The sequence below is a fragment of the Rhinopithecus bieti genome, unplaced genomic scaffold (assembly GCF_001698545.2).
Source record: "Rhinopithecus bieti isolate Rb0 unplaced genomic scaffold, ASM169854v2 scaffold_43555, whole genome shotgun sequence".
NCBI classification, from domain to species: Eukaryota; Metazoa; Chordata; class Mammalia; order Primates; family Cercopithecidae; genus Rhinopithecus; species Rhinopithecus bieti.
Genome location: NW_016817848.1, coordinates 381,850 through 405,797, shown reverse-complemented (window position 1 = coordinate 405,797; position 23,948 = coordinate 381,850). Strand labels below are relative to the sequence as shown.

General features: G+C 41.5%; 1 protein-coding gene and 1 long non-coding RNA gene across 3 annotated transcripts in view; one reads left to right on the top strand and one right to left on the bottom strand.

Annotated features, from left to right (window-relative positions):
- Positions 1 to 20,738, bottom strand: DYDC1 (DPY30 domain containing 1). Of its 2 annotated transcripts, none has more exons than XM_017856264.1 (7): positions 20,367 to 20,738; positions 16,558 to 16,726; positions 16,012 to 16,113; positions 6,631 to 6,723; positions 2,998 to 3,054; positions 2,370 to 2,474; positions 1 to 94 (listed from the first exon to the last, which is right to left on the bottom strand). In XM_017856264.1, the coding sequence occupies exons 2-7, from the start codon at positions 16,702 to 16,704 to the stop codon at positions 65 to 67; spliced, it is 534 nt and encodes a 177-aa protein (XP_017711753.1). In that variant the 5' UTR covers positions 16,705 to 16,726; positions 20,367 to 20,738; the 3' UTR covers positions 1 to 64. The 2 variants fall into 2 exon arrangements, with proteins under 2 accessions (XP_017711753.1, XP_017711754.1); XM_017856265.1 differs by lacking the exon at positions 20,367 to 20,738 and adding an exon at positions 20,192 to 20,308.
- Positions 20,739 to 21,271: 533 nt separating this feature from the next.
- LOC108518101 (uncharacterized) overlaps positions 21,272 to 23,948 on the top strand; it is a 6,743-nt gene continuing 4,066 nt past the window's right edge. Inside the window, exons 1-2 of the long non-coding RNA XR_001882292.1 lie at positions 21,272 to 21,991; positions 22,870 to 22,932. This is a non-coding gene — a long non-coding RNA (uncharacterized LOC108518101). The remainder of the gene's footprint in view (positions 21,992 to 22,869; positions 22,933 to 23,948) is intronic.

Sequence of the window (23,948 nt, the reverse complement as noted above, 5' to 3'; positions counted from 1 at the left end):
GGGAAATTCATGATTTGAAATTTGAAACAAACAAAAACATTTATTGCTCTCAGGTTGGTTGGTCCTACAAATCTTGGTCAATGTTTAATGCAACCTAAAAGCAAAACAAAAAGTAAATATGCCTTAATACAATTAGAACTGTGAAAAGGCACAAGCCAAAGAAATAAAACGTAGGTAACTTCTATGTGACTACATGAATGAAATTTTTGGGAGTTTCAGATGATTTCAAATGATATGCAAATTGAATATAACCATAAATTACGTTCTCAAAGTAGTTATTTTTCCATCCTTTCTTCTACTTCTCTTACTATGCGTTCTTATCCTTCTCGTAGGCTCCTCTTCCTGTGGCCATCCCTTCAGTGTTGGAATTGCTAATGGTTCCTCCCTGAGCCCCTAGGCCTTGACACACTGCACACTCTCCTAGGTACCTTACTCACTCCCCTTGCTTCATTCAGCACATATGCCCATGACTGCTGAATTTGTATCTCCGGCCTGGGCCCCTTCCTAACATCAACTGTTCTTGGCTATTTTCACCTGCATATCTCAGAGCCACCTGAGAGTCAACATCTCTGCAACTGAAGTCATCAGTTTTTAAAAACCTGCTTCCTCTTCTTATGTTCATCAACTCATCAAACGGTAACACTCTTAACTCAGTAGCCCAAGGAAGACATTTAGGCTTCATCCTGACCCTGCCCTGCACTGATCCTGTGAGCCAGTCTTAAATCCACTCAGTTCCCTCCATCTCTGCTGTCTAACCCTAGTCATCTTACATCTGGATCAGTGCAATAACTTCCTAAGTGGTCTCCCTTTTTCCACTCCTGCTCCACACCAATCCTCTCTCCACCTTATAAAACACAGATTGAATCTTTAAGTGCTTTCAGTAACTCCTACTGCACCTAAGTCCAAAATCCCTAAGGCAACATACAAGTCCCAGTGTGCTCTGCCTTTATCCACCTCTCCAGCTTAAAATCATACCATTTTCCTAGCTCCACTCACCTTAGCCATTAATACTGGACGACTTCAGTCCCTTGAAAGCATCTTGCTGTCTCTATCCTCTGGGCTCATCTCAGGCTAATTCCTTGAACTTCACCTCCTCAGGAAGACTTGTCCAGCCCGGGTCAAGTCTCTCCCTACTCTGTCCCTCAAAGAACCTTCCCCATTGGCCCATGTCCCCCAAGGGCAGAAGCCCAATCCATTTTGTTCATTGGCATTTTCTAGCTCCCTGCATAGTGCCAAATCATAGCTGACATTTAATAAAACTTTAAACAATTAACAGAGTCTGTGCAGCTCCACTTTCTGAACAGCTCTTGAAAATAACATTTACTTCAGGCCATCAACATCTTGTCCCCTAGATTACTACCTCCTAAGCCGTCTCCTGACACCTGCTTCTCCATTTTCTTCCCCACACTGTTGCCAGGTGGTCTTTGCAAAATGCAGTTCTCATCATATGAGCCTCCACTGCCTTCGGGATAAAATCTAAGCCTCTGAACAGAAATGACAAGTGCTTTCATGGTCTGGCCCCTGCTTTCTCCTGGCCTTAGCTCTCACCCCTCCCTGCCTCACTCCCTCTACACTCTCTCCTATCTGGGTCTTCACACCTTCCGTGCTCTCTGCCTGGAGCACTACCCTCGGCCTCCCATGCCACCAGTGAGTAGCAAATCATTAGCTTCCTTCCCTGACTGAGGTTCCTCAACTGTGCTGGCTGTCCCTCCTTGTTAGTGTACACAAATTAAAGTGACAAAATGTATCCTTCTTCCAGGACAGTCCTGGCTTACATCTGCTGATCCGGCTCTCATTCTCAAAAGCATACTGGTTTGGACAATAAATTACGTGGTCCTGCTAACCATGACTATTAAATGCTCATCTAATTGTCTGTTTCTCCCCTGACAATAAACTCCACAAGGTCAAAGCCATCTGCCTTATTCACCACACCATCGGGCATAGTGCCTGGCATATGGAAGATGTGGTATGTTTGTTAAATAAACAAATGTACTTACATACTGGAGAAGCATGCACTCTCATTAAGGCATTCATTTGGTTCCAGGGTTTGTTATTGAGGACCAAAATCGTGCCCCCTACACCAAATTTAAAGATCATGTATTTCACAAAATGGTTTTAAAACATATTTTGAAGAAGTTTTGAGGTTACAGATACAGAAATACAGATAAGCCAGCGACACTCTTCACAAAAGGGCAGAATGCCAGTTAGGAATATAATCGGCAACCAGGGAACTGATTTTCTTTCTCTGAAGCAAAAGGCCCGTTTGCCAACCAATCCTGGCCTAGCCTCATTTTCCCCAGGCTTTACCTAAGTGAAAAAATCAAAACAAAACAAAAAAGAGTTTTTTTACAAAACACGCTGATACTGACATCAGAAAACATTGGTTCATCAAGTTCTTCCACTCTGCTCAAGTTAGGTGCTCCATAACGATCGCTGATTTCAGCTAGTGTTTTGCCTGAGTCTAGTGTTGCTTCCTACAATCAAAAAATTGATGTTTACTTTTACATTATTTCAAAATTAACACATGACTTTTCTTTCAATTTTGATTAAAAATTTTCTGATGTATAGCATCAAAATTCAGCATTATTAATTAGTGGAATTAACCAATTTCTGTTAATGACAAGAGAATTCTGGTAATGAATTGAGTATCCTAGAATATAAAGCTAGAATTCTGGCAATAAATGCTAAAACTTTTTTTTAAATACCTGCAGAAATTTAAAACAATTGTAAGTAATTATGTGGTAAATAGCTTCAATATCTCAAGACAGCCTAGTTTTTAAAAATCCAAACACAAACTGAATGTCCAATTTTTACCTACTGTGAGATTTTGCTTCAAAGCACATTATTTGTGACTTGTTATTACCAGAAAATATATATGGACTATCAGGTTTGAAAATATACTTGCTAAAAATTTAGCTACTTATGCATCAAAATTAAGCTTAAATTATAGGATACTCAATTCATGTCACATACCATAGAATGACTTTTTCTTCTCACCTCTGAATGTAGAGTATCTTCACTCCTAACCAGATTTTCCATATTCATTCTCATCTCCTATAATATATAAAAATTAAGAAAATACTTTGAATATACTTCATTTTGAGTTCATATTTCATTTTGGCATTTTATTTTACACAATGCTATGATCAATTTAAAGCAAAAATGCTGTCACTCTGAAACAGAATGATCTGATTACATATTACAGAACTGCAGATCACAGTCTTATTTAATACTCTATACAAACAGAAGGCAACCATGTTTTATATATAATTAAATAAAACTTTTTAAAAAGTGAAATGGACTGAAACATTTAAACTGAAGCCAAATTATCTGCCAAAATAAAAACTGACAAAATAAAAATTATAATAGAACCTTAGAACAAGAGATTTTAAAGAGAAACTACACTTAAGCAGAGTTTTGCACATAATGAGAAAGAAGTAAACACTTCTACAGGAACAAATCTGGCCCAATGCAGAGGGACCTGAGCAATGCCCTCTTTAATACTCTGAGCACTGCAGTAGGAATGTACTGCCCAATATGGGAGGCCTCTTTCTGAATGTGAAAACGTCATTCTAGCCAGCCAAACCTTGCTATGCCATCTACCTTTTCAATTCTAAAACGCAGCACGGCCGGCGCGGTGGCTCAACCCTGTAATCCCAGCACTTTGGGACGGCCGAGATGGCGGATCACGATGGTCAGCGAGATCCGAGACATCCTGGCTAACATGGTTGAAACCCTCTCTACTAAAAACTACAAAAAACTAGCCGGGCGAGTGGCACGCCTGTAAGTCCCAGCTACTCGGGAGGTCTGAGCAGGAAATGGCGTGAACGGGAGGCGGAGCTTGCAGTGAGCTGAGATCCGGGCCACAGCACTCCAGCCTGGGTGACAGCAGCGAGACTACTCCGTCTCAAAAAATAAATAAATAAATAAATAAAGAAATAAATAAATAAATAAATAAAGCAGCACGGTGGCCTAACTGACCCTGAGCTGATTCATTTTGGCTGCTAGAACACCAGTGATTTCTTGATCATACATATGGTTACCCTAATGATAGGAACATAAACAGCACTGTTTTCCCAAGACCACTCCATTTTCCTGGTAACTTCTTATCCAGCATCCACAAGGCTATATTGGGAACATCCATATTCTTATAGGACCATGTTCCTCTACCACAGAGATGGATATTTGACACAAACGAAGTCAGTCAGAATCCTTCTCCAAGATTCTTTTCCTAACTGAAACTAAAACAAGGCATCCATTCCTCTTAGATAGTAGAAACCACAACATTCTAAGACTCAGAAGCCATTAAGGCTCATGTTCCCCACCCATGTGCAGCAAAGCAGCCCATAGTGAAAGAGTGAAACTAACAACCAGGGGAACAGCAGAGGGGTGAGCCCTGGTAGCATCTGATTCTCTTGCTCCCAAAGTCTGAAAGGCCCAGTGATACCGAGTCCTTCACAGTTTAGGTATTAAACCCTTCCTTCAACCCAGAATCCTTCCAGCAAATTTCCCTTTGCACATAATAGTTTAAATTGTGAGTCTGCAGCCATAAGAAAGCCAGGGGAAAGAACATGAGTGGACTCAACTCTGAGCAATGTGCGAGGAAGTGGTACTTTGCAGGGGAGTACCTATGCTATGGTGAGGGATGATAAGCCAATAGAAATAGGAATTACTAAAGTTATTGTGGCTCTGGTCACACAAGCTGCTGATGCCTAGAGATAGTAAAATAACATGAATGTGGCTCTCTGGAGTCACAAAATAGAGACCAATCCTTCCTATAGACTTTTAAGCACTTTAATGTAACTATCAGATCACTTTGATTAAAAAATATTTTAAATTCCTTTATTTTGATCACTGCCTTCTTGATATGTTCCTGTATTTTCTTTTCAGTTCAGATCTGTGAATCTCTTTCAAAATTATTTAATTTTAATTTTACTGACATATAATAGCTGTACATATTTATGATATACATTTGATATTTTGATACAAGTATACAACATGTAATGATCAAATCGGGATATTTGAGATATCCATCACTTTAAACATTATATCTTTGTGAACCTCTTTTTTTTTTTTTTTTTTTTGAGATGGAGTCTTGCTCTGTTGCCCAGGCTGGAGTGCAGTGGCGAGATCTAGGCTCACTGCAAGCTCTGCCTCCTGGGTTCATGCCATTCTCCTGCCTCAGCCTCCCCAGTAGCTGAGACTACAGGCGGCCACCACCAAGCCCGGCTAATTTTTTTGTATTTTTGGTAGAGATGGGGTTTCACCATGTTAGCCAGGATGGTCTCGATCTCCTGACCTCATGATCCTCCCACCTCAGCTTCCCAAAGTGCTGGGATTACAGGTGTGAGCCACGGTGTCCGGCCCTTTTGTGAATCTTAAAGAGAAAGGGATGCTTGTGTATGTGTGCATACAGGCATATCCCTGTGCTCACACTACACTCAGACTAAGATAGCATCAGCGTCTGTATTTTTCTTAATTATGTATAGGGCTTTTATCCTTTTAAAAAAATCTCACTTTTTGATTTAATTCACCATTCATACTTTAAAAATATTGCTTTAATAAATGATTCTCTCATTTAAGCATCAATAAACATAATGAACATTGTCTATAAAACCTGCTTCTTTTTTTAGTTTTAATTATGGAATAAAAAGGGGGAGCAACATTTGATTAAGAGATAGTAGCTATAAACTCAGTCATCTAGAATATTGGTCTGTATGACTCATAGCTTTTGGATGCAGGAAATTGGGTCAAACTCGAGACCTGACATGATACAGACACAACCAATGAAGATGGGCTTTCTTTAAATAAGTTACTTTAGGCCGGGTGTGGTGGCCCACATCTGTAATCCCAGCAATTTGGGAGGACAAGGTGGGCAGATTGCCTGAGCTCAGGAGTTCGAGATCAGCTTGGACAACATGGCGAAACCCCGTCTCTACTAAAAATACAAAACATTAGCCAGGCATGGTTGTGCGTGCCTGTAATCCCAGCTACTCAGGAGGCTGAGGCACGAGAATTGCTTGAACCCGGGAGGTGGAGGTTGCAGTGAGCCGAGATCACGCCACTGTACTCCATCCTGGGTGACAGAGTGAGACTCTGTCTCAAAACAAACAAACAAACAAACAAAAAAACAAACAAAAGAAATAAGTTACTGCATAGTTTATTTTAATGAAAGGCATGAAAGTCCATGTATGAACATATTTTAAAATGTAAATTCTTGTTGTTAATACATTAACATAAAGACATAGACTACTGCCTCTGAGATCAGAATACCCTCAATATTCAACATCAGCTAATATAACTAGAAACAGCTAGCTCTTGACTAAAATGTTGAGGGTATCACTATTAGAGAACCCTACTACTCACAGAGAAGTTTCATAAACACAATTGTATTTGATTGTATAAGAATCCAGTGAGACATTCCTAATAGTATTATACTGCTAGCTCTAGTTTTGAAACAGGTAAACTGAGACTGAAAAAGGTCATGAGACTTGTTTAGCTTACACAGCTAATATGTGGCATGTCTTCAGACTACAAATCCCATGGTCCTTCTGCCAAAAGCTGAAATAAACAGTTTGAAGATTCTAGAGAGTTTTAAATAAAACTAACATTTATGAAACTTCAAATTACCTTGTCTAATTGTTTTTGAGCTCTCTGTAGTTCTTGTATTCTCTGCCTCTCTTTTTCTCGCATTTCCAACTCCAGCTGCAATGCCAGCTGTTGCTGAATATTCAGAAATATGTCATATTACAGTTAGATTAATTGCAAGATAATTAAGTTTACACCCACCTTCCTTTCAGAAACTTACAATAAACGGTCACATCCAACTAATACTTTAGTTTCTACAAAAGTTTCCTGAAGCATAAAATTTTAAAAAAGATTTTAATCTTCCTTAATTGCAAATTATAGAAAGCACAATTTGTACAAAATCATTTTCTCTTTTCTTCTTAAAGTAACAAATGAGATTGCAATAACTTTCCAGATAAATTTCTTTAAGCATAGATGGGTCTTCAAATAGCCACACATTGGTTGTAGAAGAGTGAGAAACTCTTCAGAGTATCATCTGATGGCTCTTGCCTATAATCCCAGCACTTTGGGAGGCCAAGGTGGGCAGATCATTTGAGGTCAGGAATTTGAGAAGAGCCTGGCCAACATGGTGAAACCCTGTCTCTACTAAAAACACAAAAATTAGCTGTAAAAAAGATTACAGGGTGGCACACGCCTGTAATCTCAGCTACTCGGGAGGCTGAGGCAGGAGAATCGCTTGAACCTGGGAGGTAGAGGTTGCAGTGAGCCGAGATTGTGCCATTGCATTCCAGCCTAGGCAACAGAGTAAGACTCCCTGAAAAGAAAGAAAGAAAGAAAGAAAGAGAGAGAAAAAGAGAGAGANACAAACAAAGAATGGCTTTTACATTTTTAAATGGAAAAATTTAAAAGAAATATTTCATGACATAGGAAAATGGTATGAAATTTAAATTTCAGCATCCTTAACTAAAGCTTTATTGAAACACAGCCATGCCCATTTGTTTACGTATTGTCTATGAGCGCTTTCGTGCTGCCACAGCAGACTGTAGTCATTGTAACAGAGACCACATGTGGTGCACTCACCACTTTGCCTGGCTGCCAGCACCCTACAAACCACAGTAACATTGTAACAGCAATGTTTGGAGTACCATGGTTATCACTATACTGTGACATTTTAAAAAATTATATCCATTATGTCAAAACAAGAAAGCCAGGGATGGGTGGTTCATTCCTGTAATCCCAGCTACTCAGGAGTGAGGCAGGAGGATTACTTGAAGCCAGGAGTTCAAGACCAGCCTGGGCAGCATAGTGAGACCCCCATCTCTAAACAAAATTTTGAGAAAAAAAAAGAAAACAAGTGAACTTTGAATGTCGCACTTTTAAGGCACACTAGAGTGTGTATTATTTTGTCATCAAATTAAATGGCAAAATATGTTTCCCGCTATACAGTGCCACTGTGCTAAAAAAATATAATAAATATCAACATTACCAGACTAAGCACTCATCACAATAGTCCCAGCTCACTGAGCACAAAGGTCAGAAAAATTAGAAAATTTAAAACAGAATTGGCTGGGCATGGTGGCTCACACCTGTAATCCCAGCATGTGGGAGGCCTGAGGTCAGGAGTTCGAGATCAGCCTGGCCAACATGGTGAAACCCCGTCTCTACTAAAAATACCAAAAAAAATTAGCCAGGCAGGTGCCTGCAGTCTCAGCCACTTGGGAGGCTGAAACAAGAGAATCACTTGAACCTGGGAGGCAGAGGTTGCAGTGAGCTGAGGTCACGCCACTGCATTCCAGCTTGAGTGACAGAGCAAGACTCTGTCTAAAAACAAAAACAAAAACAGAATTATCACAGCAGAATTTCTTTACAAGACTTATAAATGAAAATAAGTCTGCAACAAAAGTAGGGTTCCAAGCAGCTCATTTGTTATGCAAGCAAGGAAAGATATTTACCAATGGTGAGTGAATTAAAACATATTTTATTTCAGTGGCCAAAAAAATGTGTCCCAGAAAAAACAATCTTGTCTAAGATTTTAGCCTTTTGGTGAGAATAGCTGCTCAGAGTTGACACTGAGCAACATCAACAGTCAACTAAAAACAAGGCACACGATTCTGAGTGCCTTTCCTTGGCTCCTGATAAGTAGACAGATGTTCCTGACACTGCTCAGTTGTTCATGGAAAGGGTCAATGCTGAGTTTGAAGTGCCTGAAAAACCAAACCTCTATGAATAGTCTTTGATATGGTTTGGCTGTGTCCCCATTCAAATCTCAACTTGAATTTTATCTCCCAGAATTCCCAAGTGTTGTGGGAGGGACCCAGAAGGAATCATGGGAGCTGGTCTTCCCTGTGCTATTCTTGTGATAGTGAATAAGTCTCATGAGATCTGATGGGTTTATCAGGGGTTTCCACTTTTGCTTTTTCCTCATTTTCTCTTGCTGCCACCATGTAAGAAGTGCCTTTCGCCGGGCGCGGTGGCTCAAGCCTGTAATCCCAGCACTTTGGGAGGCCGAGATGGGCGGATCACGAGGTCAGGAGATTGAGACCATCCTGGCTAACACGGTGAAACCCCGTCTCTACTAAAAAATACAAAAAACTAGCTAGGCGTGGTGGCGGGCGCCTGTAGTCCCAGCTACTCCGGAGGCTGAGGCAGGAGAATGGCCTAAACCCGGGAGGCGGAGCTTGCAGTGAGCTGAGATCTGGCCACTGCACTCCAGCCTGGGCGACAGAGCGAGATTCCGTCTCCAAAAAAAAAAAAAAAAAAGAAGTGCCTTTCGCCTCCCCCCACGATTCTGAGACCTCCCCAGCAATATAGAACTGTTAAGTCCAATTAAACCTCTTTTTCTTCCCAGTGTTGGGTATGTCTTTATCAGCTGCTTGAAAACGGACTAATCCAGTCTTCATGGAACAATTACAGGCAAGAGTATTTTCAAAGTCATGTAGAAACACCAATTCAATACAACCTGCAGTGAAATCTGCTAAGATGTGTTACAGCTGACAGTGATAAAAATACGTGTGGAATAGAAAAAGGCTGAGCTGAACAAATTTACAGAGCTCATGAGAAAATAGAGTGTTTAAAGACAATAAATTGTCAGCATATTACTCAACAGCAGCTACTCTGTGAAAGTATTTGAATCTATGATGTGTTATTGAGCCAGCGGTGTCAACAGTGACCTTCATTCACTCTTGTAAACTGGACCATCAGTTCCGTGAATTTTTGTCAGAAACAGAAGCTGAATATACCCTTACGTCCTACCACACAGCAATTCCATGGCTTAACAGTTATATCATGAATTTTTGAGCTCAGGGCCAAGATTTAACTTTTTATTGTGTAAATTGAAGGTGCATATAATGTTTTGATATAGATATACATAGTGAATGCTTACCACAGGTAAGCAATTTCAATATCCATCATCTTAGACAGTTACTTTTGTATGGTAAGAGCACCTAAAATCTACTCTTAAAAAATTTCCAGTACACAATACAATCTTATTGGTTATCATCCTCATGATGTACTTTAGATCTCTACATTTATTCATACTGCATAATTGCAATTTTGTACCTTTTGACCTACATCTCCTCATTCTTCTTCCAGGCCTACCCCCACTCCACCTGTTGGTAACCACTGTTCTAGTCTCTGTTTTTATGTATTCAACTTTTTTTTTTTTTTTTAAAGATTTCCACATAGAAGCATGTGGTATTTTTCTTTTGATGTCTGGTTTATTTCACTTAACATCACGTCCTTCAGTTTCATCCATGTCATCACAAATGGCAGGATCTACTTTTTTCTTAAAGCTGAGTAATATTCCTTTATATATACATATATGGAATACATATATGTGAGATATATACACAAGATATACATGAGAAATACATCTCACGTTTTTTCGAGACAGGGTCTTGCTCTGTCACCCAGGTGGGAGTACAGTGGCGCCGCCTCAACCTCTGGGGCTCAAGCAATCTTCCCACCTCAGCTTCCTGAGTAGCTGGGACCACAGGTGCATGCCATCATCATCATGCCTGGATAATTTTTACATTTTTTCTAGAGATGAGGTCTTCCTATGTTGTCCAGGCTGGTCTCGAACTCTTGACCTCAAGTGATCCTCAGGTCTCCGCCTCCTAAAGTACTGGGATTACAGGTATGAGCCTTTGTGCCCAGCTCACAGTTTCTTTCTCCAGTCATCCACTGACAGACATTTAGGTTGTTTCCAAATCTTGGCTATTGTAAATAATGCTGCAATGGACATGGGAGTGCAGGTAATCTCTATGAGGTGCTGGTTTCTTTTCCTTTGAATATATAACTGAGAAGAGGAATTACTGGGTCATATGGTAGCTTTTAACTTTTTGAAATACACCCATACCGTTTTGCATAATGGCTGCACCAATTTGTATTCCCATTAACAGTGGATAACAGTTCACTTTTCTCCACACCTTCACCAATATGTGTCTCTTCCCTTTTTTTTTTTTTTGCACTCACCCAGGCTGGAGTGCCTCAGCCTCCTGAGTAGCTGGGACTACAGGCACGCCTGGCTAATTTTTTGTATTTTTAGTAGAGATGGGGTTTCACCGTGTTAGCAAGGATGGTCTCGATCTCCTGACCTTGTGATCCACCCGCCTCAACCTCCCAAAGTGCTGGGATTACAGGCGTCAGCCACTGCGCCCTGCCATGTCTCTTCCCTTTCTGATAACAGTCATCCGGATTACAGTGGCTCATGCCTGCAATCCGAACACTTTGGGAGGCCGAGGTGAGTGGATCACCTGAGGTCAGGAGTTCAAGACCAGCCTGGCCAACATGGCAAAACCCCATCTCTACTAAAAATACAAAAAACAAAACAAAAAAAATTAACCTGGTGTGGTGGCAGGTGCCTGTAATCCCAGCTACTCAGGAGGCTGAGGCAGGGGAACTGCTTGAACCCGGGAGTAGAGAGAGGTTGGAGTGAGCTGAGATCATGCTACTTCACTCCAGCCTGGGTGAAAGAGCAAGACTTCATCTTCAAAAAAAAAAAAAAGAAAGAAAGAAAGAAAGCAGCCATCCTAACAGGGGTGAGGTAGTATCTCATAGTGGTTTTGATTTGATTTGCACTTCCCTGATGACTAGTGGTGTTGAACATTACCTGCCACTTTTAATAATATATCTGTTGGCCATTTTTATATCTTCTTTGGAGAAATGTCTATTTAGGTCCTTTGCCCATTTTTTAATTGGGTTACTTTTTTTTTTTTTTTTTTTTTTTTTGCTATTGAATTTGCATTCCCTATATATTTCGGAGATTAACTCCTTATCAGATATATGGTTCACAAAATTTTCTCCCAATCCATAGGCTGCCTTTTTGTTTTGCTGATTGTTTGCTATGCAAGAGCATTTTAGTTTGACCTAGTCCCATTTGTTTAGGTTTGTTTTATTGCCTGTGTTTTGGTGTCATATCCAAAAAATCATTGCCAAGACCAATGTCAAGGAGCTTTTTCCACACTATGTTTTCTTCTGGGAGTTTTACAGTTTCAGATCTTCCATTCAGGTCTTTAATCTATTTTGAACTGATTTTTGTGTATGGTAGAAGACAAGGATCCGGTTTCATTCTTTTGCATGTGGATATCCAGTTGTCCCAACACCATTAATTGAAGAGACTATCCTTTTCCCTTTGTGTTTTCTTGTAGGGCTTGTCAAAAATTAGTTGACTGTATATACTTCAGCTTATTCCTGGGGTTCTCTATTCTGTTGCACTGGTCTATGTGTCTGTTTTTATGCCAATACCATACTGTTGTAATTACTATGGCTTTATAATATTATTCTGGATCAAGTAATTTGATACTTCCAAGTTCATTTTTCTTTCTCAGGATTGCTTTGGCTATTCAGGGTCTTCTGTACTTCCATACAAATTTTAGAATTGGGTTTTTCTATTTCTGTGAAGAATGCCATTGGAATTTTGATCGGGATTGAGATGAATCTGCAGATTATTTTAGGGAGTATAGACAGTTTAACAATACTAACTCTTCTGATATATGAACACAAGATATCTTTCCGTTTATTTGTGTCTTCCTCAATTTTTTGCATTAGTGTTTTACAGTTTTCAAGGTATAGATGCTTCACCTCCTTGGTTAAATTTATTCCTAAGTATATTATTGTTTTGAAGCTATTATAAATAAGATTGTTTTCTTGGTTTCTTTTCAAGTAAGTTATTGGTAAACAGGATTTAAATTTTCTTAGAAGAAATACTCTCAACCACTATTATCAAACATTCAATAGATTTGGAAATTAGCTTTCGCTGCAGACTTGATAATGTTTCTTAATTCATTCTAAAATTACACGGCAAAACATCACTCATATGTAAAACTTACACTGCAGTAAACTCACTTCAACAACAACTCATGTTGTTTGAATCACAAGCAATATAAAGCTGCTTTATACACTTCCAGTGCTGTTAAAACTAGAACAAGGTATTAGATCTTCGTTCCCAAACAAATTGGCAGTGGATGTATTTTCCAACCTCGAACTACAATTCCAGAGTGTTTGTAAGGACTCAATATAAGTGCAAAGGAAATTTCCATATTTCAAAATCCATTTATGCAATTAAGAAACTTCCATCAACCTTCAGTTGGAAGTGGCTATTCTACAAAGTAATGCATGTTAAAAGGCAAACAGCAAGAGAAAAATATAATAGAATTCTAGAAATACCTTCTAAGGAATAAATACGCTCAATTTAAATTATACACACATAGACTGATAGCAATTGTTGACAGTAACTATGTATGTAAAAAGACATTTTCAAGGATGAAATACATAAAACCTCATTACAGATCAGCATTAGCAGATAAATATTTTTAAATAGGTTTTGATGATAGACCACACTAATGCTGAACTTCAACCAAGTGAGATGTTATCTTTTAAAATTTTTTAAATTCTCAGTAGTAAACCTGTCTAACAAAAAATTTATATTCAATGATTGTTTGAATTTCATCAATAAAACATTTGCAAAAATTCATTTTCTCTCTTGCTATTCCTACATAATATGCCATAATGCCTTCATAATATCCTCAAATTTGCCTCTTGGCCTGCAAAGCATAAAATGTCTACTATCTGACAATGTATTCTAAAATAATAATTTTTTGCAAGTAAAGACATAATAAAGTGATTAATATCTCATTTGCAAAAGGCTTTTAAAGGTAATTCTTGGTATTCCTATATTATCCCCACTAAGAAAAAAGTGATAGGGTAGGTAGCTGAAATGCATAAACAGCTTCAATCAACTTTCAGACACTGATGGAGGAAGTTAAATAACTCCAACCTCTCAACAATAATGCAAAGTGTACTTGTTAAATAACAATCAGATTGATCAAAATAACCAGCTTCTTGACATTTTCAAGAAACTTCCAAAACCTAATCCCTTTCTTCACACATGAGCAAAACTACTCAAAGCCATTCAAAACAAATAAAAAACAAAAATGTTCTCACTTCAAAAATAAGTTCTTACATAGAAAATGGCAATAAAAATACTTCCCTGTTCACAAAAAACTAGGCTTGCTGAAGAGTGCCTAAAATGTCAAGGAATTTCAAGTCAGCGGTACTGACTATGAGGACAACTGCTTTTGCAACCAGCAAGGAAATAACCAGAGTTCCCAACCTCTAGCTCACATGACTCAGAAGGTATCCAGAGGCCCCTCTGTTTTTCTTCATCTCAGCCACACTCTCTCTTAAGCCTTAAGATTGATCTCTCCTATCTATTTCTGCACACCAATCCACTCCATTAACTGGCCATAACATCTCCTGCATAATATTATTTTATCTTCCACCCTAATACAATACTTAGGATTCAGTACACAGTGGATTAGTTCATACTGGTCAACATAATATGGCTAGAGAAACTTTTTATTGCTAGTATTGCCAAATTATACACAAGTAAGACAAAGTAGGTGAGCCAAAGAGAGTTAAGTATCTCCCACTTATGATGTAATTGCCTTGGGGAAGGAGAACCGCTGGGAATTCTCTGATTTTTGATAGAAAGGGACAGATACCAGCTATAGGAGCTGTAAGAGGAAAGATGGCTCCTCATCCACCGTTGTGGCTGCTGCAGGAAGCACCTGGCCTGTTTGGATGACAGTTTGACACCCAATTCAACACTTTTTAACCTCCCCTCAAGAATAAGCCAATGACTGAAAATGAAGACTCAGAAGCAGTAGAGTTTTCAACAGCCCTATCCTTCTAAGGGGCCTGCAGTTTTCTACCTCAATATCAGGGATAGGAAGTCAGTCAGCGAAGCTATTTGCCAGGTCTATATTTTTCTTTTTATCTGCATACCCAAATAATAGACTTCTTTCCCCATTTTAAATATGTAAACTTGAGTCAAGACTCTGGAGTTAAGTATTATCTGGTAGAACTATAGAAGTAGCTTAAATTTAGCTTAGAAGCTCTCTATAAATTAAATCAGTCCAGAAGCCACTCTGGAACTTTCCTCTCTCCAGCTTGTACTCCATGACCCATCCCTTCAACAATTCCCTTACCAATATCTTCAGCTCCCTAATCATGCTACCCGAATCCTGCTTCAGTGAAAAGGTCCGCCTGTTCCACTTCTTCACTCAGATATCTGGGCCCAAGTGAAGAGAATCACATAATCACATAACCAAACCAAACAGCACGATTGATCTCCAACTGCTACCAAGTAATGCTAAATTATATCCCTCAACTCTTCTCTTCCATCCTCCAAAGCTGCCATTTCTAACCTTCACCACTCTGCCCATACCTCCTACTTTACACCCTTGTTCTTAGCAGATGATCATGGTGCCTACTTCATAAAGAAGACAGAAACTGTTGAACACAGAAGGTGCTTCCCCAACACCATTCTCTCCTCTTTCCGTCGATTATAATCAAAGAAGTGCCTTCTGCCTGCCTAACCTATGATCCGGGCCCATTTCCTCTCATCTCCATGGCAAGCTGACCCTATGAATCATCCACTCTATTTCCTAATGTCATCCACTCACTCCTCTACTACTGTGCTCTTAAACACAAAAGCATCTCTCCTTGCTCTCAAAATCTTGAAAGCACTGCCTACATTTTCCATCTCCCCTGCCTAACTCCACCCACCCCCACCACTCCATCCACATTGTTCCCACCAAATTACGGTGGCCTCTGATGAACACTTTTCCATTCAGCAATAGATATGGTTGACCACTCAGATCTCACCAAAATACTCTTTCCCTTTGCCTTCTGTGACAGCACACTCTCTGCATTTTCCTCTTACCTGGAGGTATGGCATCTTTTGTATCAGCAACAGCAATGTAGAAAGGAATGTGTATGTATGCATACAAGAATGTAGTCAGGAAAACTCATGGCTGCTGCTTCTCCAGCAAGGAAGACACACACATCCATAAAGATGAAGATATTAGGAAGCCATATCTAGGTAACTGGAGATGGGAAGTTTATCAACATTTGGGCTGTGCCACGCTGAGGTTGGCATCGTTAATTCCAGTCCCCTCTGAACTATCCTACTTGCCTCACCTGCTGAAGTAAGAGCTCCTCTGCTTTAAGCCTCTCCATCATTTCCTGCTCCATCAGAGCTAATTCTCTTTCATGCTCCAGCTCGGCCATTTCCTTTTGTCTCTAGCATTGTTTAAAAACAACAGCACATGACTTCTTAGAGAGAAAGCAATTTGTGAAAGCAATCTTGAAAGCATTTAATAGAGACAATTAGGGAAAGGGTTAAGCAAATTATAGCCCATCCCTTTGGAAAAGATATAATAATTTGGGAAGATATTTTATCTGAATAATGAGCACAATATTAAAGTTATACATTGTGTATGATCACAAGTGCATAAACAAATATATAAATCTATAGAAAAAATACTTCCCATGAAAGGAATTACCTAAAAATCTAAATAGAAGTCTTCTTTGGGTACTGTTTTCTCCTTCCTACTTTTCATGTTGTTCAAGTTTTGTATAATAAACATTATTTTATAATAAAATAATAATATTAAAGTTTTAAAAGCAGACAAGTTGGACCAATTTTTTTTTCTTCTAATTTTCTAGAAGGAGATTTCTACTTACCAGTTGTTCCATGGTCACATTTTCCTTAAACTTGTAAATCCACAATGCTAAATATTCTATTGGATCCACTGGGCGAACTCTTGCCACTTCTGCAAGACCTTGAGTTAAACATGCCCCAAGGTGCTTTTGAAGATATATTGACTCCATTTCTAACTCCTAAATAAAACTCCTAAAAGTAAGTGTTTTTGCATTACTGCAGGATATCTTCAATAAAGTCACTATAAGACTAAACTCCAGTGAGTTGAACAAAGCCTTACATACACCCTGCCCTCAGTCATGTCCACCTCCTGTTGGGGGTGTCACAAGCAAGCTGGCCCCAGGAAACTTCTAATAGTTTCCAAAAGGACTCCACAGAAGTCACTACAACTAACGTGGTTTCAAAAATCCTGAAGGACCTCAAGTCCAAGAGTCAGAAAAGAGATACTATCATTATTGATTTCAAGTTTACTTGATGCCAAGTAATGTGGGTCCCATTTAATTCTCACAACATACCTGAAAAATAGGTATCATGATCCCAATGGGAACATGAGCAAGCCCAGGCACAGAGAGCATAAGTGCATAGTTCAGGATCACACAGCTGGCAGATGAAGGAGACAGGGTTTGTACCCACCTCTTGATTCAGGATAACACAGCTGGCAGATGAAGGAGACAGAGTTTGTACCCACCTCCTGATTCCAAAACCCTAACCCTAAAGACTACACTAAAATGTCCCTCCTAAGCCATGAGAGCCATTTTTACAAAGCATCACAATAGTCCACCTTTTGGAAAAAAAAAAAAATCCATAAATTTCCAAGGCCAAAGAATAAAAACTCAGCCTCCAAATAATAACATATGAAGCTCCTCACAATCTGGCCCCAATTTTCTTTTCAGGTTCACCTCCAGACATCATCTCTCCTGGCCCCAGCACACCCTGGGCTCTAACTCCATGGATAGCCTGCCATTCTGATGACCACCCCTTGCACATTTCCATCCCATGACTCTTGTACATGATGATCCCTCACTCTCCTCTCTCTGTCTCTCAAAAGATCTCCTCCCCTGCAAGGTAGAGAATCATTTCTTATTCCCTGAGCTTTCCCAGGCAACCCAAAGAAGTTCCTCTTGCTCCAAGCAGCTTACACAGCATTTACCACACTATCATAGAGAATTACACTATCTCTGTGTGTGTGCGTCTGTCTTCCCATTAGAAGACAAACTCCTCTAGCTGCTTGAAGAGTGTTTTAATCACAGGGCTGACACAGCTGTCTCTCCATGGTGGCAAGGGAATGAATTTCTCCACTCTCCCAGTTATGTCTTACTCCTTCCAGTTATGAAGATAAACAGGAATAATAATAGACCAGATTGTTTTAAAACAGAAAAGGAAAACACAGCAACCAATCTCTTTCAGGTGCTTTGGAAAAACTGATCACCCTCAGATTACCCTTAATATTTTAAGAAATCCAGACTCTCCTGATAATCTGATGAAATGTAATCAATTGTTCAACAAATGTATAATGAATATTTGCTAGGTGCAATGGCTCACACCTGTAATCCTAGCACTTTGGGAGGCTGAGGTAGATCACCTGAGGTCAGGAGTTCGAGACCAGCCTGGCCATAGTGGTGAAATGCTGTCTCTACTAAAAATACAAAATTATCCAGGTATGGTGGCACATGCCTGTAATCCCAGCTACCAGGAAGGCTGAGGCAGGAGAATCACCTGAACCCAGGAGGCAGAGGTTGCAGTGAGCTGAGATTGTGCCATTGCACTCCAGCCTGGGCAACAAGAGTGAAACTTCATCTCAAACAAACAAACAAACAAACAAACAAAAATACCTGTTATAGGTCAGGCACCATGATAGGTACTGGGAATACAAAACTATTGTGGCTTGAATGTCTGTGTCCCCAAATATCCGTATGTTGAAATCCTAACTCCCAATGTGATGGTATTAGGAGCCTTTGGGAAGTGATTAGATCATTAGTGTGGAGCCCTCATGCATGGGATTAATGCCCTTATAAAAAGAGACGGGAGAGCTTGCTCTCACTCTCTGCCATCTGAGAATAAAACTAGAAGACAGCCACCTACACACCAGGCAAAGGGTCCTCACCAGACACCAGAAATGCCAATGCCTTGATTTTGGACTTTCCAGCCTCCAGAATGATGAGAAATAAATGTGTATTGTTTTTAAGCCACCCAGTGTTGGTAATTTGCTATAGCAGCCCATACTAAAACAAAAACAGTCTCTGCCTTCGTGGAGCTTACAGATGAGAAGGGAAGATAAATATTTAAATCAATAAATATGAAATTGAAGTTAAAATAAGTACTATGAGACCAGAGAAGAGGAGGAGCTGATCAAGTCAGGAAAGTATAAAAAAAAAAAAAGCTTCTCTGGGGGTGACATTTGAGCTAAGCTCACATTTACTGAAAAAAAAAAAAAAAAAAACAGTAAAATTAACATGACAAAGAAGAGAAGGAAGAGTCTTCTACATGAGGAAAGGCCCTGATATAGGAATGACCATGGCAATTATAGGGGATAGAATGTCACTGTGTCTAAACTTGTCCCTGGACAAATGCACCTAGCATTTTGCATAAAAGTTCAGAGACACTGACATCTAAGGGTCCGTCCATAACCCCCAATTTTTATTCTATGGAAAAATTCAGTGTCTCCAAAATTTTATGCATAACCATGCACATATGCCATATGACAGTGGTGGGAAGGCAAAATGGTGTAACTTCTATGGAGAAGAATTTGACAACATCTAGAAAATCACATATGCATTCACCCTTTGACTCATCAATCTTGCTTCTTGGATCCTATCTCAAAGATATAGTTGCAAAAATATGAAATGGCATATGCACACAGGTATTTGCAGTATTATTTACAATAGTCACACTGAAGCACAATCTAAATGTTCATCAAATTGGGGATTAAGAGCAACACAATGAATTATTATGCAGATGTACAAGAGAATGAAGAAACTAAAGAGTGATCTCTAAGACACAAAATAAACAAGGTGCTGGAATTGTATATGGTCCGTCATCTTTTGTATTAGCAACAGCAGTGGGGAAAGGAATGTGTGTATATATAAACATAGTCATAAAACTCTAAAACTGAAAACAAACTGGCACAAATGAACCTAATTCCAAATCAGGTTGATATTGGTGTCTTAACTACACAGAGAAAAGAATTATTACAACTGACTTTGGAACACAGTATCTTCACTGTATTTCTTCAGTAGGATATATCTGAAAGACCAAAAGGCTACAAAGACATGTCAAAGTCATTTGAAGTAAAAAAAAAAAAAGGAGGGGGGGGGAACAGAATCCTGTTACTGCTCCAGAAAGATAAAATGTGGGAAGGTAGGAAGGAGACCATTATCCCCAAAGAGAAAACTTTTAGCCTACCAGTGGGGCCAAGTCAGGGGAGGCTCTGTCTCGGATTTCTGGGCATATCAGTGGGACCCAGGCAAGGCCTGCCAACTTCCTTAGCATATTCCTGTCCGTGAAACGAGGATAATACCCCTCTCTCCTGTGGTAAGCAGTGTTATTTTTCATATACACCAATAGGCATCTTGGCTCAACATAAGAAAGCCGTTTCCCACAGAAACAGCTGCTTACAGCCTGAAGAAGGTGCCACAGAGATGGAAGGAGTTTCCTTACCCACACCTGGGAGACAGCCAGCCGACTGGGCAGGGCACCCGGGCAGGGTTGCCAGACTTCTCAATTAAAAACCTAGCTCGCCCAGGTGACTCTGAATTTCAGATAAACAACGAATAACTTTGCATGATACTATATTTGTACTGAAAAGTAACTCGTTTATCTGAAATTCAGTTACCTGCGCATGCAGTACAGTATTGTATCTGGCAACCTCCCGGGGCGCTCAGTGTGGTTTTCCCACCCGGGAGTCTGGAAGAGTCTCCCGCAGCCCGCAGGAGACAGACGCAGCGCTCCCCGCTCAGGACCAGCAGGAGGAGAGCCGGCTGCTTTCGGGAGCCCCAGGCGCGAAGCGGCCTCCTTCCGCCTCAGGTGAGTCCTGCTCGACGCCCAAGGCCCAACGGTCAGAACCGCCTCTGCCCGCCGGACCCAGCGAAGCTAGAGGAACAAATCTCAAAAACAGTTCGGGCCTTCCCGGTGCGCACACCCGACACACGCGCCTGCTAGCCACTCGGCAGCCGCGTCCCGTTGCCAGGCAACGAGAGCGCGCGCCTAAGGAGCCCGCATAGGTGAGCAGAGGGCGCGCAGTGGGCTGCGGCGGGGGAACGCGCATCAGAAAGAGGGGGTCGTGGGGGGTCGCGCTGCAGGGAGGAGGGGGCGTGCAGGAGCAGGAGCGCGCGGCTGAGGGGCCGCGGCCGAATGGAGGGGGCGTGCAGGGGTAGGAGCGCGCGGCAGAGTAGAAGGGGCGCGGCAGAGTGGAGCGGACGCGGCAGAGAGGAGGGGGCGTGCAGGAGCTGGGAGCGCGACATAGATAAGGGGTCGTGCAGAAGGGGGCGCGCGCAAGGGGAGGGGCCAGAGAGGAGCGGGCGTTCAGGGGCGGGCGGGCGGCAGAGAGGAGGTGGTGTGCAGGAGGGAGAGCGCGCACGAGGGGGCAACGGGCAGAGAGGAGAGGGAATGCAAGAAGGGGAGCGCGGCAGAGAGAAGCGGGCGCGCTCCAAGGGGCGGGGGCCAGGGAGGAGGGGGCGCTTAGGAGCGGGGCGCCAAGCAGAGAGGAGCGGGCACGCGGGAGCGGGGTGTGCGCGCGAAGGGTCGAGGAAAGGCATATGTGGCGGCGCTCAGGTGGGTGAGCTGAGGAGACTTGCTGCGCAGAAACCTGGAGGAGTGGGGGGACCGAAAAGAGCAAGGGACCTTGGCTGGCAGCCAGGCATGCTCTCTGGGAGAGACGAAGGGGTGGCGCGCTTTGAGGAGGAACTAGGAAGGGCAGCCAATCAGAGAAGGGTGGAAGACCTAGAGTCACTGGAAGACCGTCACTGCAAGCTGCTAATAGCCTGGCAGTTTCACAACTCCGTACCTTTGCTCTTGCTGGTGACCTCTGCTTGGTTCCTTTCAGAACCAACTCGGGTGCCTCACCTCCGGGAAGCCGTCCGGTCTCCACCAGGCCCAAGCCCTTGCAGTCCTCCCTGGCCTAGTCGTCTGTGCATGTACTAGCCTTTCCCGTATTCTCTTTCAGCTTATGGGCGGGGCAGTGCCAGGCAAGAGAGGCCTTAGTAGATGTTAGTTGAGATAGTAAGTGCCAGAGTGGGCAAGGACAAATCAAAGGGAAGCATGAGCGCAGGCGTCAGAGCTCTCAATGAATAAATCAGGAAATATTTACTGAGCTCCTAGTGTGCCAAGCATGGGCGGTATACAGCAAACAAAGACAACCCCTATTCTTATTTTGCCTACTGAGTGCAAGACCAGGAACAATGTAAGCAGACCGTCAGGGGAGCTCTGGGAAACACCGAAAAATAGCCTCTGCCCCGATTGGTGAGTGTACCCTAAGTTGGTCTGAGTGGGCCTTTAAAGGCATCCCCTTGGCCAGGCGCAGTGGCTCACCCCTGTAATCCTAGCACTTTGGGAGGCCGAGGTGGGCGGATCACCTGAGGTCAGGAATTGGAGAGCAGCCTGGCCAACATGGAGAAACTCCATCTCCACTAAAAATACAAAAATTAACCTGGCATAACCCCAGCTCCTTGGGAGGCTGAGACAGCGGAATCGCTTGAACCAAGGAAGCAGAGATTGCAGAGTCGAGATTGCACCACTGCACTGCAGCCTGGGTGACAGAGCGAGGCTCTGTCTCAAAAATAAAAAATAAAAGGCATCCCCTTGACTCCTTCACACTGGCCTCACACTGTGGCTCTATGCTGGCTCTACCGTCTTTGTACCATATCTTAGTGACTGTTGGGGAAACACATTTCATTCAGATCATTGTTGAAAATGGGCAATTTAGAGTAGGTGGAGGTATGCCAATATGGCTTGCCACATGTAAGCAGTGTGGCAGCCACCCAATGACCAGAGATTGCAGAATTGGTGATTCTGCCTTCTGGGAAGGACAGTTCTACAGTGATCCAGGCAAAGTAGATTGGTAACTACAAGTTGCTTGGAGATTTTATTAACATACAGGTTCTGAATCTGTGGGGTGGAGTAGGACCTGAGATTCTGCATCTCGACAAGTCCCCAGGTGATGAAATGCTGCTGGTCGTCTGTCATCAAACCAGCTTTGAGTAAGAAGGGTGTAGAAGGTTGTTTATCCAAATGCATTGGTTCAAGTGGACCACACAGATTGACAGGAGACACCACCCACCTCTATCCCCACCCTATCACTACCCCACTAAATTTTTTTTTTTTTTTTAATTCCCTTGCAGGTCTTGGGGTCAGAAGTCCAAAATGAATTTTATAGAGCTAAAAGCAAAGTGTCAGCAGCACAGGTTCGTCAGGAGGCTCTGGGGAGAATCCATTTTCTTGCCTTTTCCAGCTTCTAGAGGATACCCTTGGCTCAAGGCCCTGGATCACATCGCTTTTTCTCCCTCGGCTCTGGCATCACCTTCCCTGTCTGACCGTACTGTGTCCCTCTTATAGTGACACCTGTGATTACATTGTTCCTACTCAGATAATCCAGGATAATCTCCCTATCTCAAGATCCTTAATTTAATCACAGTTACAAAATCCCTTTTGCCATTTAAGGTGACATATTCATAGGTTCCAGGTATTCAGACATGGACACATTTGGGAGCCATTATTCAGCCCTAGAACAAGGACATTGTCTTACTCATACTTCCAGTATTCAAAATCAATAAATTTAACTTGCATAAATTATATCACATAATCTACATTTCACATTCAATTCTTCCAATTTTCCCAATGATGTCCTTTATAGAATTCTTTTTTCTTCTCTCTTTTTGTTTTAGACAGAGTCTCTGTCACCCAGGTTGGAGTGCAGTGGTGAGATCTCAACTCATTGCAGCCACAACCTCCTGGGCTCAAGTGATCCTCCCACCTCAAGACCCCATGCACCTCCCCACCCCCTGCCACCAAGTAGCTGGGACTACAGGTGTGTGCCATCACACCTGACTAATTTTTGTATTTTTGTGGAGACAGGGTTTTGCCATGTTGCCCAGGCTGGTCTCAAACCCCTGAGCTCAAGTGATCTTCCTGCCTCAGCCTCCCAAAGTGCTGGGTTTACAGGTGTGCACCACCATGCCCAGCTGAATTATTTTTTCTTGTCCAGGCCCAATCTAGGATCATGTGTTTCATGTAGTTATTATAGCTGTTCAGTCTCCTTTGATCTATAACAATTACTCTTTTTTTTCATAACCTCAACATTTTTAAGAGTACAGGGTAGTTGCTTTGGATTTATTTGATGTTTCTTCAATTACGTTAAAATATTGCATTTTAGACAGGAATCCATGGAAATTTTTTTTTTTTTTTTTTTTTTTTTTTTTTT

Excerpts from the sequence above, each read along its gene's own strand:
- DYDC1 (XM_017856264.1), bottom strand. The coding sequence starts at position 16,704 with ATGGAGTCAATATATCTTCAAAAGCACCTTGGGGCATGTTTAACTCAA. Across the intron at positions 16,114-16,557 it reads ATGTGACCATGGAACAACTG|AGACAAAAGGAAATGGCCGA; the intron begins GTAAGTAGAAAT and ends AAACAATGCTAG. Across the intron at positions 6,724-16,011 it reads AGGAGCTCTTACTTCAGCAG|CAACAGCTGGCATTGCAGCT; the intron begins GTGAGGCAAGTA and ends CTGAATATTCAG.